The 15,304-nt window shown below is 43.7% G+C and overlaps 1 protein-coding gene across 1 annotated transcript in view; it reads right to left on the bottom strand.

The window, feature by feature from the left end:
* Nucleotides 1-15,304, bottom strand: part of LOC141075614 (uncharacterized) — a 51,043-nt gene continuing 35,739 nt past the window's right edge. The window contains exon 3 of the mRNA XM_073562720.1: nt 1-1,150. Within this exon, the coding sequence (XP_073418821.1) occupies nt 129-1,150 (1,022 nt within the window). The 3' untranslated portion in view covers nt 1-128. The remainder of the gene's footprint in view (nt 1,151-15,304) is intronic.

Below are 15,304 nucleotides of genomic sequence, written 5' to 3'. Positions count from 1 at the left end.
ACCCATTTAAGAAGATTCAATTTTGGTTTAAACTATTCGAACATTATAAATATAAAAAAAGGCTTCTCCCCTATGTGACATCTCTGATATTTATTAACACTTGATATCCAAGTAAAATATTTCCCACATTAAGAAAATAAAAAAGGCTTCTCCTCTGTGTGACTGCTCTGATGTCTAACAAGAAGCGCTTTCTGGTTAAAACATTTCCCACATTCTGAACAGGAAAAAGGCTTCTCCCCTGTGTGAGTTCTCTGATGTCTAACAAGAGGCGCTTTCTGGTTAAAACATTTCCCACATTCTGAACAGGAAAAAGGCTTCTCCCCTGTGTGAGTTCTCTGGTGATTAACCAAATTTGATTTATGGTTAAAACATTTCCCACATTCTGAACATGAAAAAGGTTTCTTCCCTGTGTGGGTTATTTGGTGTTGCTTAAGAGTCCCTTTACGGTTAAAACATTTCCCACATTCTGAACATGAAAAAGGCTTCTCCCCTGTGTGAGTTCTCTGATGTCTAACAAGAAGCGCTTTCTGGTTAAAACATTTCCAACATTCTGAACATGAAAAAGGCTTCTCCCCTGTGTGAGTTCTCTGGTGATTAACCAAATATAATTTCTGGTTAAAACATTTCTCACATTCTGAACATGAAAAAGCCTTCTTCCCTATGTGGGTTATTTGATGTTGCTCAAGAGTCCCTTTATGGTTAAAACATTTCTCACATTCTGAACATGAAAAAGGCTTCTCCCCTGTGTGGGTTCTTTGGTGTTGCTCAAGATTCCCTTTACGGTTAAAACATTTCCCACATTCTGAACATGAAAAAGGCTTCTCCCCTGTGTGGGTTCTTTGGTGTAGCGTAAGATTCCCTTTATGGTAAAAACATTTCCCACATTCTGAACAGGAAAATTCCTCCATTGCTTTAGGAGCAGTTTGTATTTTAATGCCTCTTTTGTGAGTTTGATTTTCCTTAGTAGTCAGTAATGAATCAGAAGATGGGACCTGTTTCATAGGATCAGATGACAGATCTTTGCTGTGAATGGATGATGATATATCTGGAGTAATGGCATTCACTTCAGTTGTATCTTGTAGGATTTCAAGATCATCAGATTTAACAATTGAAGATGTCAGCTGTCCCTCTGATCTCCTGATACAGTCATCTGCTAAGATAAAAAACAATTATTATTTTTTATTAAAATATCCTTGAGTTTTATATTTTTGAACACTTCTACTTAAACTGTCCATAAAAATGGCAAGCTATGTAAAAACTTTAATCATTTACCAAGACAATGACAGTTCACAGTCTAATAGAAAACCTTGTTGGATGAGCCAGTAGTGTGCGGTGTTCAACTGTTTGTTCATTCTGCCTCCCAAATATCGAATAAAAAAGAAACCAATCAATGTTATGTAGGCGAAAATAATACCAATTCTCATCTCACAAAAAACAAGTCCCCACTCAGGTCCATCATCTGTCAATGGAAAAACAGAGGTTCCTACACTATTAGTGGCTCAAAGGCTGCTGAAAAGCAACAAGGTTTCTATAAACCAATCCAGCAAAATCCGCTCTCACTTCGGAGTCTTGCAGTGTGCGCAAACAACATTTAGGATCCCTGTATTTAGCAATATTATAGAGAGAAGAACCCACTTAATTTGCGGTGTCTCCTGGAGCACAATCTGGGCACTATGTGCTGGGTAATAAAATGGCAGATGTGTAATTTTCACTCTCCAACATCCACTGCATGTTAATTTCTGGAAAGTGAATGTGGAGTCAAAATATTCACTCCTCCTACACATGTGGTCTAAATTGTTGGTACCCCTCGTTTAATGACAGAAAAACCCACAATGGTCACAGAAATAACTTGAATCTGATGAATGTAATAATAAATAAAAAATCTATGAAAATGAAGAAATGAAAGTCAGACATTGCTTTCCAACCAGGCTTCCACAGAATTAAAAAAATATAAACCTCATGAAATAGGCCTGGACAGAAATTATGGTACCCTTAACTTAACCGCTTCATGACTGCCAACGGTAGATAAACGTCGGCGCTAGCAGGGCTTTGTGCAATGCCGACGTTTGTCTATGGTCAGTGGTTTTGTGCTCATCAGGACCCCAACGTACCTTGTAACGAGGGGATTCCGCCGCACAATGCTTCCTGTGACCCCCGACCTCATTGAGACCTGATTGCTTCAGGACCTGATGACGTCAGCGTCACACCAGCCAATGAGACAAGTCACTAGGAAAGTTTGTTGTAGCAGTGAACTTTCCCGGGTGATCTGCCTCATAAAACCGCTGTTTCTCCTCAGATCTCCTGTCAGAGAGAGATTAGAGGAGAAACAGTGTTACAAGTGCTGCTGACAGGTAAGGCTGGTTAGGGTTAGTGCTATAGTTAGGGTCAGTGTAGGGGCTAAAGTTAGAGTTACTGCTAGGCTAAAGTTAGAGTTACTGTTATGCTAAAGTAAGGGTTACTATTAGGGTTAGGGTTGGGGTTAAAGTTAGGGTTACTGTTAGGGTTAATGTAGGGGCTAAAGTTAGGGTTACTGTTAGGCTAAAGTTAGGGTTGCTGTTAGGGTTACTGTTTGGCTAAAGTTAGGGTTACTGTTAGGGTTAGGGTTACTGTTAGGCTAAAGTTAGGGTTGCTGTTAGGGTTACTGTTAGGCTAAAGTTAGGGTTATGGTTACTGTTAGGCTGAAGTTAGGGTTACTGTTAAGCTAAAGTTAGGGTTTATTCTAAAGTTAGGGTTAGGCTAAAGAATTAGGCTTTTCTCAATTGTCTCCCCAATAATTTGGTCACGTCAGTCAGTCACTATACAGTTTTCTTTTTCCGGAAAAAAAATAAAAAGGAATAAAATGGCCCGTCAGTATTATAGTGCAGAGGAGGCTTATGCACTTTTATGTTCTGACAGCGAAGAAAGTGCAGTGTCAGATGGTGATGTGGATGTCGAGGGCTTTAGTAGCAGCGACAGTGATGACTCAGAAATAAGCAATTCATCAGCCAGAATCCACGATCTTATTATGCTAGGTCAAATTTATGGAACCAACTAATATCCTAGAAATGAAAAATTTTTTAGAACTTACATTCCCTATGGGGAAAGCAAGCATTCGGTCCTATCGCCCTGTTCAAGCCACCCCTATGTTTTCTGCTGTTCTTCCTAGGACCCGTTATGAAATGCTCATGAGATTTTGGCATTTTAATGACAATAGTCAATGCCTGCCCAGAGATGCCCCAGAACATGACAGACTATTCAAAATCAGACCCATCATCACAGACATGACAGAAAAGTTCTTGTTCTTAAAGCTCTACACCCCAACAGAAAACATTTCCATTGATGAGTCCCTTGTAAAATTCAAAGGAAGACTGCACCTCAAGCAATTTATTCCTTCTAAGAGGGCAAGGTTCAGAATAAAGCTCTATAAAATGTGCGAGAGTTCAACTGGATACACATCAGCTTTTCACATTTATGAGGGGAAAGAGAGCCAACTAAACCCACCAGGAGGCCCTACTTATCTGGGAACATCTAGAAAAATCATTTGGGAGCTAATAACTCCATTTTTACAAAAAGGCTACAATCTGTATGTTGACAACTACTACACCAGCATACCTCTATTTAAAAGTCTGGTTGAACATAACATAGGGGCTTGTGGGACCATTTGCAAAAACCGTCAGGGGTTTCCACAATCATTGGCCAACAAAAAGTTCCGAAAGGGGCAGTCAGGGACTTTACGTAATGGAGAGCTGCTTGTCCTTAAGTATAAGGATAAAAAAGATATTTTTATCCTGCGCTCGATCCACACAGATGCCACAAGGGCCACTGCAGACCAACAGGGATCCACTACTCCAAAACCTGTGTCTGTCATTGACTACAACAAATATATGGGGGTGTGGACCTTGCAGATCAGGTTCTACAGCCATACCAGGTGTAACGGGGTCTACCAAGCTGGAGTACCTCTTTCAGTACCACCCCGTGTTTTCAGAGGTCCGCTCTGCGTTGGCTGGAGTCTGAATGAATGGCGCTGGCTGGAATTCCTCTGAGTGCATGGGCGCATATAAAAGATCACTGCTTCTCCATATATTTCCAGTCTGACAACACTTTACTCACAGGACACAGAATATATCACACAGATACAGAGGGCCGGCCAATAGACAAGCGTCAGGCCAGACATGCATTACAAAAGCCGCAGGTGGCCGGAGCCTGCGGATATTTACTGTGTAAATTACAAAGGTGGGGGGAGGGCGGACACTGCTGATACATTAGGGACATGCATCTCACATGGAACCTATTATATATACATATAACTGCACAACATATTCTGGGTGCTGAGTGGTTCTGTAACACCAGTTATCAAGAAAATCATATATCTGGTATAAAAAGTTAGTAATTTAGTTGTTTCAGGTGGCCAAGTATAATTCTTTTGTCTTATACAAAAAAGCAGGAAATGCAGATACTTTCCTTGATTATCAGGAAAAGGTCACTGAAAATCTTCTTTGAAAATTTTGTCCCCGCCAATCCTTTAGAATCTGAAGTTGTCAGAAGACTCACTGAGCGACATTTTATTGCACTCATCCCAGTAACTGAAACAAGAAAGAACCCCCAGAGAAGATGTCGTGTATGTTCCTAGAGAGGAATGAGGCATGATCCCCGCTATTATTACCCACAATGCCCATCACTGCCAGCCTTATGCCTCCATGACGGCTTTACAATCTTCCACACAGAACCACGTTTTTGAACTGTTTTGACAATCAAGCATTTGGATTGTTTAGTGACAGACACATTTGAGTAGAGCTGACTTAACAATTTCCGGGGGTAGGTGGGGGGAGGTCTCCAGAGACACAAGCTGGGCACAATATATTGGGCACTACAATGACATTTTTGCAATTTTTGCTTGAAACTTCCACTACGAGTTTCTGGAAATCATCCATATAGTGAAAATGGTCACTATATCCATAGACGAATTCACAGAGTGGTGTCATTACGAAAATGGGGTCACTTGAGGGAGGATTCTGTTGTTCTGGCACTTAGCAGCTCTCCAAAGTGCCATAACGGCAGAATCCCTCCTGAAGTGACCCCAATTTTGGAAATGACACCCCTCTGCGAATTCATCTATGGGTGTAGTGACCATTTACCTATCTACCTATTTTCCAATGTAAAATCTGGAGATAAAACATTTTAGTGGTAAAAATATAATTGTTTTTTCTTCACTGCCCAATGGTATAATTTTCTATGGAACAGCAGTGGTGTCAGTATGCTCACTGCACTAGAGTTCGTTCAGGGAAGTATTTGGTAAAATGCAGTCACTTTTGGGGGCTTATGCTGTTCTGGCACCTCAGGGGCTCTGACAATGTAACATGTCACCCACAAACAATTCCAGCATTCCAGCAAAATCTGCACTTCAATATAGCGCTCCTTCTCTTCCGAGCTCTGCCATGCGCATAAACAGTGGTTTACCCCCACATATGGGGTGTCAGAATACTCAGGACAAATTGCACAACAACTTTTGGAGTCCAATTTCTCCTGTTACCCTTTGGAAAAAAAAAATGGAGGGCGAAAAGATCTTTTTTTTTTTTTTGGGAAAAAATATGATTTTTTGTTTTCACGTTTCTACGTAATTAACTTCTGTGAAGCACTTGGGGGTTCAAAAAGCCCACTACACATCTAGATAAGTTGGGGGTCTAGTCTCCAAAATGTGGTCACTTATTGGGGGTTTCCACTGTTTAGGCACATCAGGGGCTCTCCAAACGCAACATTGCATCTGCTAATTATTACAGCATATTTTACATTCAAAAAATCAAATGGCGCGCCTTCCCTTCCGAGCCCTGCCATGCACCCTAACAGTAGTTATCCCCACATATGGGGTATCGGCATGCTCAGGAGAAATTGCAAAACAAAATGTATAGTCCATTTTCTCCTGTTACCCTAGCGAAAGTAAAAAAAATTAGGTCTAAATGAAAATTTTTGTGAAAGAAACACCAAGGTTACTTACCGGTAGCCGGTTTTTCCGGAGCCCATGACGGCACACATGAGAGAGGGGATCCGCCCAGTCAGGACAGGAACCCTACTGAAGATAAAAGGGCGGTACCTCTCCCTCGCTTCAGTTGGTTTACAGAGCATGAGAGGCCCCCCGGGTTAGTACACATGGTAAAACTATCACCACATTATATCTAACTAAAAAAACACCCAAACTATAGTGCACACCAAAGGAGTGAAAAGGGGGGAATATACAGGTGCCATCATGGGCTCCGGAAAAACCGGCTACCGGTAAGTAACCTTGGTGTTTTCCCGTCTCCCATGACGGCACACATGAGACTTTTGTAGAATAAGACACCTTAGGGAGGGACCACCGCTTGCAGCACCCTTCTACCAAAGGTTAGGTCAGTAGAGGAAGTCAGATCAAGTCGGTAGTGCTTAAAAAAGGTGGAAGGTGAGGACCAAGTAGCGGCTTTACAAATTTGTTCAATTGATACCTCAGCCTTCTCTGCCCAGGAGGTAGCCACGGCTCTGGTGGAGTGAGCCTTGATGCCTTCTGGAACCGGAGCGCCACTTGCGGAGTAGGATAACATAATGGCCTCCCTGATCCATCTGGCAATGGTACTCTTAGCTACCCCGTGCCCTTTTCTACTACCCTGAAAGGCTACAGAAAGGGACTGATCTTTCCTCCACTGACTAGTTACTGACATATATTGTAATATGGCTCTTCTTACATCTAATGTATGGAACTTTTGCTCCCCAGGGTTTCTAGGATTGTTACAGAACGCTGGCAAGGAGATCTCCTGAGTCCTATGAAACTTTTGGACTACCTTGGGGAGATAGGCCGGGTCTGGTCTTAGAACCACTCGGTCCTCCAAGATCTGTGTATATGGAGGACATATAGACAGAGCTTGAAGGTCGCTGACTCTTCGGGCTGATGTTAAGGCTACCAGTACCAGTACGTTCTATCGTAGATTTGGGATGTTATAGGTTTCCTACTTTTCAACAGGGTGGAGACTAACCCTGGAGAGAATCCCTGGCGACTCAGTAGCACCCTCTCAAATTCCAGGCTGCTAGATGGAAGCCCTTCACCTGAGAGTGGACCACTGGTCCCTGGGAGAGCAGGTCTGGAATCTCCGGTAGTATCCATGGATCTGTCACTGACATGAGCTTCAGAAGGGAGAACCAAGGCCTTCTCGGCCAAAACGGAGCTATAAGAATTATTCTCGCTCGATCCTCCCTGATTTTCCTGACCACTACTGGGATCATTGTTATCGGGGGAAATGCATAGGCCAGGATGAACTTCCAGGGTATTTGTAGGGCATCTACTGCAAAGGGGTTTTCCCTTGGGTTTAGTGAGAACTTCCTGACCTTCCGGTTGTGTGCGGTAGCGAACAGGTCTATTTCTGGTTTGCCCCAGGCCTGAACTATTTGTTGGAAGACTTGGGGGTTTAGGGACCATTCCCCTTGTCTTAGGTGCCTGCGACTCAGGAAGTCTGCCTGTATATTTTCCGCCCCCTTTATGTGCAGTGCTGTGATGGATAACAGATGTTGTTCTGCTAGCTGGAAGAGTAGATCTGATATTTGCATGAGGCCCCGAGATCTCATTCCCCCTGGTGATTGATGTAGGCTACTACTGCTTGATTGTCCGTCATGACCCGGGTGTGGCGGCCCCGAAGTAAGGGAAGGGAATGTTTCACGGCTTTTTCCACTGCCCATAGTTCTTTTACATTTGAACCATGATCCCTTTCTAGCGAGGACCAGGTCCCCTGTATTGAGTGGGATCTCAGGTGTGCTCCCCATCCTGTGGCACTCGCGTCTGTTGTAATGATGTCCTCGACTGTTTTTTGCCACAGGACACCGGCTGTTAGATTCTTTTCTACAGTCCACCAGAGCAGGGAATCTCTTACAGCCACTGAGAGACATAGTTTGCCTTCTAAATGCCCTTTTAATTGTTTCTGTGCTGACAGAACTTCCCACTGTAGTTGCCTTAAGTGGTACTGCGCCCATGCTACTGCGGGTATGCATGATGTCAACGAGCCTAAAAGGGACATTGCGTTCCTCAGTGTCATATTTGGCCTTTGTATTGCTGTGCGAACTAGGCCCTTTATCTTGGTCACTTTGCTCTCTGGTAGGAAGCAGCGTTGTTGCTCGGAGTCCAATATCAACCCTAGGAAGGATTGCTCTTTTACTGGGGTTATCCTTGACTTGGGGATGTTTACTATCCATCCTAATCCTACTAGAATTGCTATCACTTCCTTCACTTGATGTGTGCAGTGGGACTCCGACCTCCCTATTACCAGAAAGTTGTCTAGGTATGGGACGATCACTATGTCCCTGGAAGGCAGAAAAGACATTACTTCGGCCATTACTTTAGTGAATGTCCCTGGACATAGAGCACTTTAGTGAATGTCCCTGGACATAGGACATAGGTATGGGACGATCACTATGTCCCTGGAAGGCAGAAAAGACATTACTTCGGCCATTACTTTAGTGAATGTCCCTGGACATAGAGCACTTTAGTGAATGTCCCTGGACATAGAGCACTACGCTCAAATATTTTTGATACTCCCGAAGAATTGGGATGTGATAGTAGGCATCTTTTAAGTCTATCACTGCCATGAGGCAATGCTGGAACGGGATCTTTGTGGCCGTGTTGATTGACTCCATTTTGAAGGAGCAATTGTCTACCCACTGATTGAGTCTCCTCAGGTTGACAATGGTTCTCCAAGAGCCGTCTGTTTTTTGTATTAAGAAGAGGGGGGAGTAGAACCCCCTTCCTTCTTCTTGCACTGGGACTTCCTGTAGGACTTGTTTTTTCACTAGTCCCAAGACTTCAGTCTCCAGGGCCAGCTGTTGCTCTTGGGCTTTCCTTCTGCGTGTCATTATGAAGGTATGCCTGGGCGGACGGATGAATTTTATTTTTAAGCCATCCTTGATTATATTTAGGACCCATGTACTGGGGGAGATATTTGCCCAGGCGGAAAGAAAGAGAGAAAGCCTTCTCCCTACCTCCGGCCCAACGTCATTGGGTAGATTTTTTTGGAGGAAGTGGAGGGCCCTTTAAACATATAGCCTGATCCTCTTCTTTCTTTAAAGTCCCAGCTTTTTCTATCTCCCGGGGGACGACCCCTGTTAAATCTCCTCCTCCGAAAGGGCTGCTTTTTATGTTCTCCTGGAAATCGGGGAAAGCTTTTCTTCCTATCCCCCGCATGTTCCAAAATCTCTTCTAGTTTTTTCCCAAAGAGGAATTGGCCATCGCATGGAATGGAACATAACCTATGCTTTGATGGCAAATCTCCCGGACACCCTTTAAGCCACATGGCTCGTCTTGCCGCGTTTGACAGGCTTGCTGCTCTAGCTGTTAATCTTGTGGAGTCTGCAGAGGAATCTGCTAGGAAAGCCGCTGCTCCGTGCACCAGTGTCAAATTAGACAGAATTTCGTCCCTAGGAACTCTATCCTTGATCTGGTCCTCTATTTGTTGCAGCCAGACCATGAGGGCACGAGCGGTACAGGTACCAGCTATCGCTGGTTTCAATCCACCTGCTGAAGCTTCCCAGATGTGCTTCAGGAAACCGTCTACTTTTTTGTCATGCGGGTCTTTCAACACGCCAGAGTCCTCTAATGGTAGGGATACCTTTTTTGAGGATCTGGCTATGGCCCCATCAATTTTTGGGACTTTTTCCCAGGCTTCTGAATCCTTCTGCTCAAAAGGATACCTCCTCTTTGATGCGGAAGGTAAGCCCCCTGACCTCTCCGTTTTTTTCCATTCCCTGTCAATTAGTGCTTTTATTTTATCATTTACAGGGAAGGTACGTTTTCGTTTTTTCTTCAGTCCTCCAAACATTACATCCTCTAATGATTTGGGAGCTTTTTCCTTTTTAAGTAGTAGCCCTAATCGCTCTGACCAGTTTTTCCACATCCTCTGTTGGGAAACATGGACGGCCGCCTAGATCGCTGTCCGAGGAGGATTCTGAGGACTGAGTAGAGGAAGAGGAGGTGGAGGGGGACAAGGATCTTTCCCGCCCCTTCTGCCTTGGCGAGGCCTCTGAATCGGAGCTTCTTCTACGATTTCTTTTATCTTTCTTTTTAAGGGCTGCCTTTAAGGAACCTTTCACCTCCTGTTGAATTAACTGTTTAAGGCTAGTCACCAAATCAGGGGTCTCCTCCTGTATAGTTTTATTTATACAGTCAGCGCAGAGGTCTTTCTGCCACTGATCTGCCAGCGGGTGTTTACATAGGGCGCATTCTCTATTTTTGGTTTTGCTGCTGGCCTTCCTCGACCCCTAGTGATCAAACAGAGAAAATGGAACCCCGTTACCATAAGGGTGACAATCACGTAGATCACTCACCACCGCTGTCAATTAGGGGTACCGATCTCGGAGGCTCCTCACATGCACTCGTGACGTTTCTCCTGGACGTCTGAGTCATGCCGATTGCGTTTATGACTGCCGCTCCCACCACTTGAGCGACTGCTCCTGGTATGTTGGCGGCTCGGCCTGGCATCTGGCGAGAGGTCTTGCTGCTGCTGACGCTGCTGCTGACGCTGCTCGTCTTGCCCCACTTCCATCATGAAGCCTTGGGCATGAGTGCGTCTTCTGTGGTCATCCCCCTTTTGTAAGGGGGATCCACTGCACTCTCCGCCTCCTCCGGTTATCCCACAGCCCCTCCCCCCGCCATGCCGCCGGGATCTCCTTTCGCCGGCCGGCGTTATTTTCTATGGGCGCCGCCATCTTGGATTGCCGGCGCCGCCTCCCGACGTCACGCAGGCACGCCCCCTCCCAGCGTGCCCTGCGTGTGACGTCAGGGGAGCGCGATCCCTGACGCTCCTGGATGCGGCAGAGGGGGAGAGGGTCGGCGCGGCTCCACGGCAGAGCCCCAGGACCCCAGGCCGTGCTGCTTCTGCACCCGCTCGGATGCTGAGCCCCCTGGGGACCCGCGGACGGTGCTTCCCTCCCCCGACGCATGGCGCCCAGGACCCTGCCTGTTCTTCCATGCCGGCACAAGAGAGGGGCAGGTACGTGTTCCTTCAGTACACGGGTCCCTGTCAGGACAGGAAACCCAACTGAAGCGAGGGAGAGGTACCGCCCTTTTATCTTCAGTAGGGTTCCTGTCCTGACTGGGCAGATCCCCTCTCTCATGTGTGCCGTCATGGGAGACAGGAAAAAGTAAATGTTTATTTTTTTCCTTCCACATTCCATTCATTCCTGTGAAACACCTGAAGGGTTAATAAACTTTTTGAATGTGGTTTTGAGCACCTTGAGGGGTGCAACTTTTAGAATGGTGTCACTTTTGGGTATTTTCTGTCATATTGACCCCTCAAATTCACTTCAAATGTGAAGTGGTCCATAAAAAATGGCTTTGTGAATTTTGTAAAAATGAGAAATCGCTGGTCAACTTTTAACCCTTATATCTTCCTACCAAAAAAAATTCTGTTTCCAAAACAATCTCAGAATCACCAAGATACGTTGAAACCTTTTAGAGTTATGATCTCATAAAGTGACACTGGTCAGAATTGAAAAAATTGGACCGGTCACGAAGGCAAAAACAGGCTCTGGCGCGAAATGTTTAATATTTTGTTGCACAACCTTTTGAGGCAATCACTGCAATCAAACAATTCCTGTAACTGTCAATGAGACTTCTGCACCTCTCGACAGGTATTTTGGCCCACTCCTCAAGAGCAACTGCTCCAGTTGTCTCGTGTTTGAAGGTTGCCTTTTCCAGACGACACGTTTCAGCTCTTTCCAAAGTTGCTCAATAGGATTTAGGTCAGGGCTCATAGAAGGCCACTTCAGAATAGTCCAATGTTTTCCTCTTATCCATTCTTGGGTGTTTTTAGCTGTGTGCTTTTTGTCTTTATCCTGTTACAAGACCCATGACCTGCGACTGAGACCAAGCTTTCTGACACTGGGCAGCACATTTCTCTCTAGAATCCCTTGAGAGTCTTCAGATTTCATTGTACCCTGCACAGATTCTAGAAACCCTGCGCCAGACGCAGCAAAGCAGCCCCAGAGCATAACAGTGCCTCCTGCATGTTTCACAGTAGGGACAGTGTTCTTTACTTGACATGCTGAGCTGATGTGCCTTGCCAAAAAGTTCCATTTTTGTCTCATCTGTCCATAGGACATTCTCCCAGAAGCTTTGTGGTTTGTCAACATGTAGTTTGGCATAATCCATAAATTGGCTTATGACATTTCGCTGACCCCTCATTGACCTGCCCCTATTATTACATAATGCATATAATAGCACTGATATTATTGTTGATAATGCCTATAATATTGTGGCTATAGTGAGGCTTAGAAAAAAAATTACATCCAGCAAATTGTCACCGGCGATGGCGGCGCCTGCGCAGTAGCATATATAAAAAAACAAAAAACAAATCTGAACTGAGAAAAGTAAGTTAATGTGTATGCACAATGTAAGTGCATATTAACACATGACCATTAACCAGAGAAAACGAAAAGCAAAAAACACAAATATCCTGCACTAAAAGTAAAAAATATACTGCAAATAATACATAAAGGTAATAATAATGAGGGTATTTAGTAAACATAATTTTGATCAAAATAATGTACAAGCCATCCCGCCACGTCACGGCAACCCTTGTGGGACAGTCCCTACTCTAGTATTCAGTATTTGTGCATTCAGTGCATATATGGGTGTGACCGCCCTCTTTCTGAGCTGGGAAAGCCATCCAGTCTGGCCTAAGCTGTTACTAGTGGTTCAGCCGCTCGACCCTTATTCACATTCACGTCACTTGGCAAGTGAAAAGGTTTTAAATACTAGAGTAGGGACTGTCCCACAAGGGTTGCCGTGACGTGGCGGGATGGCTTGTACATTATTTTGATCAAAATTATGTTTACTAAATACCCTCATTATTACCTTTATGTATTATTTGCAGTATATTTTTTACTTTTAGTTCAGGATATTTGTGTTTTTTGCTTTCAGTAGCGTCTATAAGTAAGAGATAGATGCTACTGGACAGACGCCGCCGGTGACATTTTGCTGGATGTAATTTTTTTTCTAAGCCTCACAATAGCCACAATATTATAGGCATTATCACCAATAATATCAATGCTATTATATGCATTATGTAATAATGGGGGCAGGTCAGTGAGGGGTCAGCGACCTGTCATAAGCCAATACAGAGGAATATGTAATCAGAGCACCACATAAAGCCCCGCCCACAGCCCCGCCCCAGAGCACAAGAATCTCTTTAACTGAAAACTACAAATAAAGATTAACCCCTTAAGGACCAAGCCATTTTGTAGGTTGATGACAGGCCTTAATTTTGAAATCGGACCACTGTCACTTTATGTGGCTATAACTCTGGAACGCTTCAACAGATCCCACTGATTCTGACAATGTTTTTTTCGGGACATTTTGTACTTCATGTTAGTGGTAAAATTTATTCGATATAATGCGTTTATTTATGAAAATGTCACAAAGGAGGAAGAAAAAGACCGGGTTTTTTTCAATGTATCCACGCTGACCACACAAGGACAGAAAAATTCTTCATAGCTGTATTGTGCTGACGCGTTTCGTGGCAGATCTGCCACTTCCTCAGGGCCAAAGAATTACAGTATCTGGTTACAGCAGCAGTTTTAAACAAAATCTTCATGACATCACAATTACATGCAAAAAGACATCACTTCCTGTGGAAACGCCCTGAGGAAGTGGCAGATCTGCCACGAAACGCGTCAGCACAATAAAGCTATGAAGAATTTTTCTGTCCTTGTGTGGTCAGCGCGGATACATTGAAAAACTCGGTCTTTTTCTTCCTCCTTTGTGACATTGGTATCTACAGGAGTCTGCAGCGACCACTGGTTCCTTTCACATTCTGCAAGGGGTTGTGACTGTTCACAACCTGTAACGGTGAGTGCACTAACCATGTATTGTCACCCAAAAAATTACTTTTATCGCCCTATGGGCGCTTTCTTTCCTTAATTTTTTATTTATGAAATTAAAAATAATGGAGATTTGTCAAAAATTTTGAAAATTTTGCAATTCCTAAAACATTTCATTTTTATGCCCTTAAATCAGAGAGTGATGTCACACAAAATAGTTAATAAATAACATTTCCCACATGTCTACTTTACATCAGCACAATTTTGGAAACATAATTTCTTTTTGTTAGGAAGTTATAAGGGTTAAAAGTTGACCAGCGATTTCTCATTTTTCTAACAAAATTTACAAACCCATTTTTTTAGGGGCCACCTCAAATTTGAAGTGAGTTTGAGGGGTCTATATGGCAGAAAATACCCAAAAGTGACACCATTCTAAAATCTGCACCCCTCAACGTGCTCAAAACCACATTCAAGAAATTTATTAACCCTTCAGGTGTTTCACAATAATTGAAGCAACGTGGAAGGAAAAAATGAACATTTAACTCTTTTTCCCAAAGATTTTAATTCAAACACAATTTTTTTTTATTTTGTCAAGGGCATCAAGAGAAAATGAACCACAATATGTGTTGTGTAATTTCTCCTGAGTATATCAATATCCCATGTGTGGAGGAAGACCAATCTTTAGGCGCACGGCAGAAGGGAAGGAGCATCATTTGGGGTTTTGAATGTCAAATTGGCTGGAATCGAGAGGGGATGCCATGTCACGCGTGGAGAGCCCCTGATGTACCTCAACAGTGGAAACTCCCCTTAATTGACCCCATTTTGGAAACTAGACCCCCCAAAGAACTTATCTAGATGTGTGGTGAGCACTTTGAACCCCCAAGGGCTTCACAGAAGTTTATAACAAAGAGCCTTAAAATTAAAAAATCATATTTTTTCCAAAAGAAAAATCTTTTCACCCCCAATTTTTATTTTCCTAACTGTAACAGGACCCCAAAAGTTATTGAGCGATTTGTCCTGAGTACGCTGATACCTGATATGTGGGGGTAAACCACTGTTTGGGCGCATGACAGAGCTCAGAAGGGAAGGAGCACCATTTGACTTTTTCAATGCAAAATTGGCTGGAATTCAGATCGGACGCCATGTTGCGTTTGGAAAGCCCCTGATGTGCCCAAACAGTGGAAACCCCCCACAAGTGACCCCATTTTGGAAACTAGACCCCCCAAAGAGCTTATCTAGATGTGTGGTGACACTGGTGAGCACTTTGAACCCCCAAGGGCTTCACAGAAGTTTATAACGTAACATTAAAAATCATATTTTTTTTAACACAAAAATGATCTTTTTGCCCCTAAATTTTTATTTTCCCAAGGTTAACAGGGGAAATAGAATCCCAAAAGTTATTGTGCAATTAGTCCTGAGTACGCTGATACTCCATATGTGGGGTAAACCACTGTGATCGCCTTACTGCGATCTTTGGGAGGCAGAATGAACAAATCCACAA

Source organism: Dendrobates tinctorius, unplaced genomic scaffold, assembly GCF_039654945.1.
Source record: "Dendrobates tinctorius isolate UK_male_01 unplaced genomic scaffold, ASM3965494v1 ptg000366l, whole genome shotgun sequence".
NCBI classification, from domain to species: domain Eukaryota; kingdom Metazoa; phylum Chordata; class Amphibia; order Anura; family Dendrobatidae; genus Dendrobates; species Dendrobates tinctorius.
This window is presented reverse-complemented; position numbering and strand designations above follow the sequence as displayed.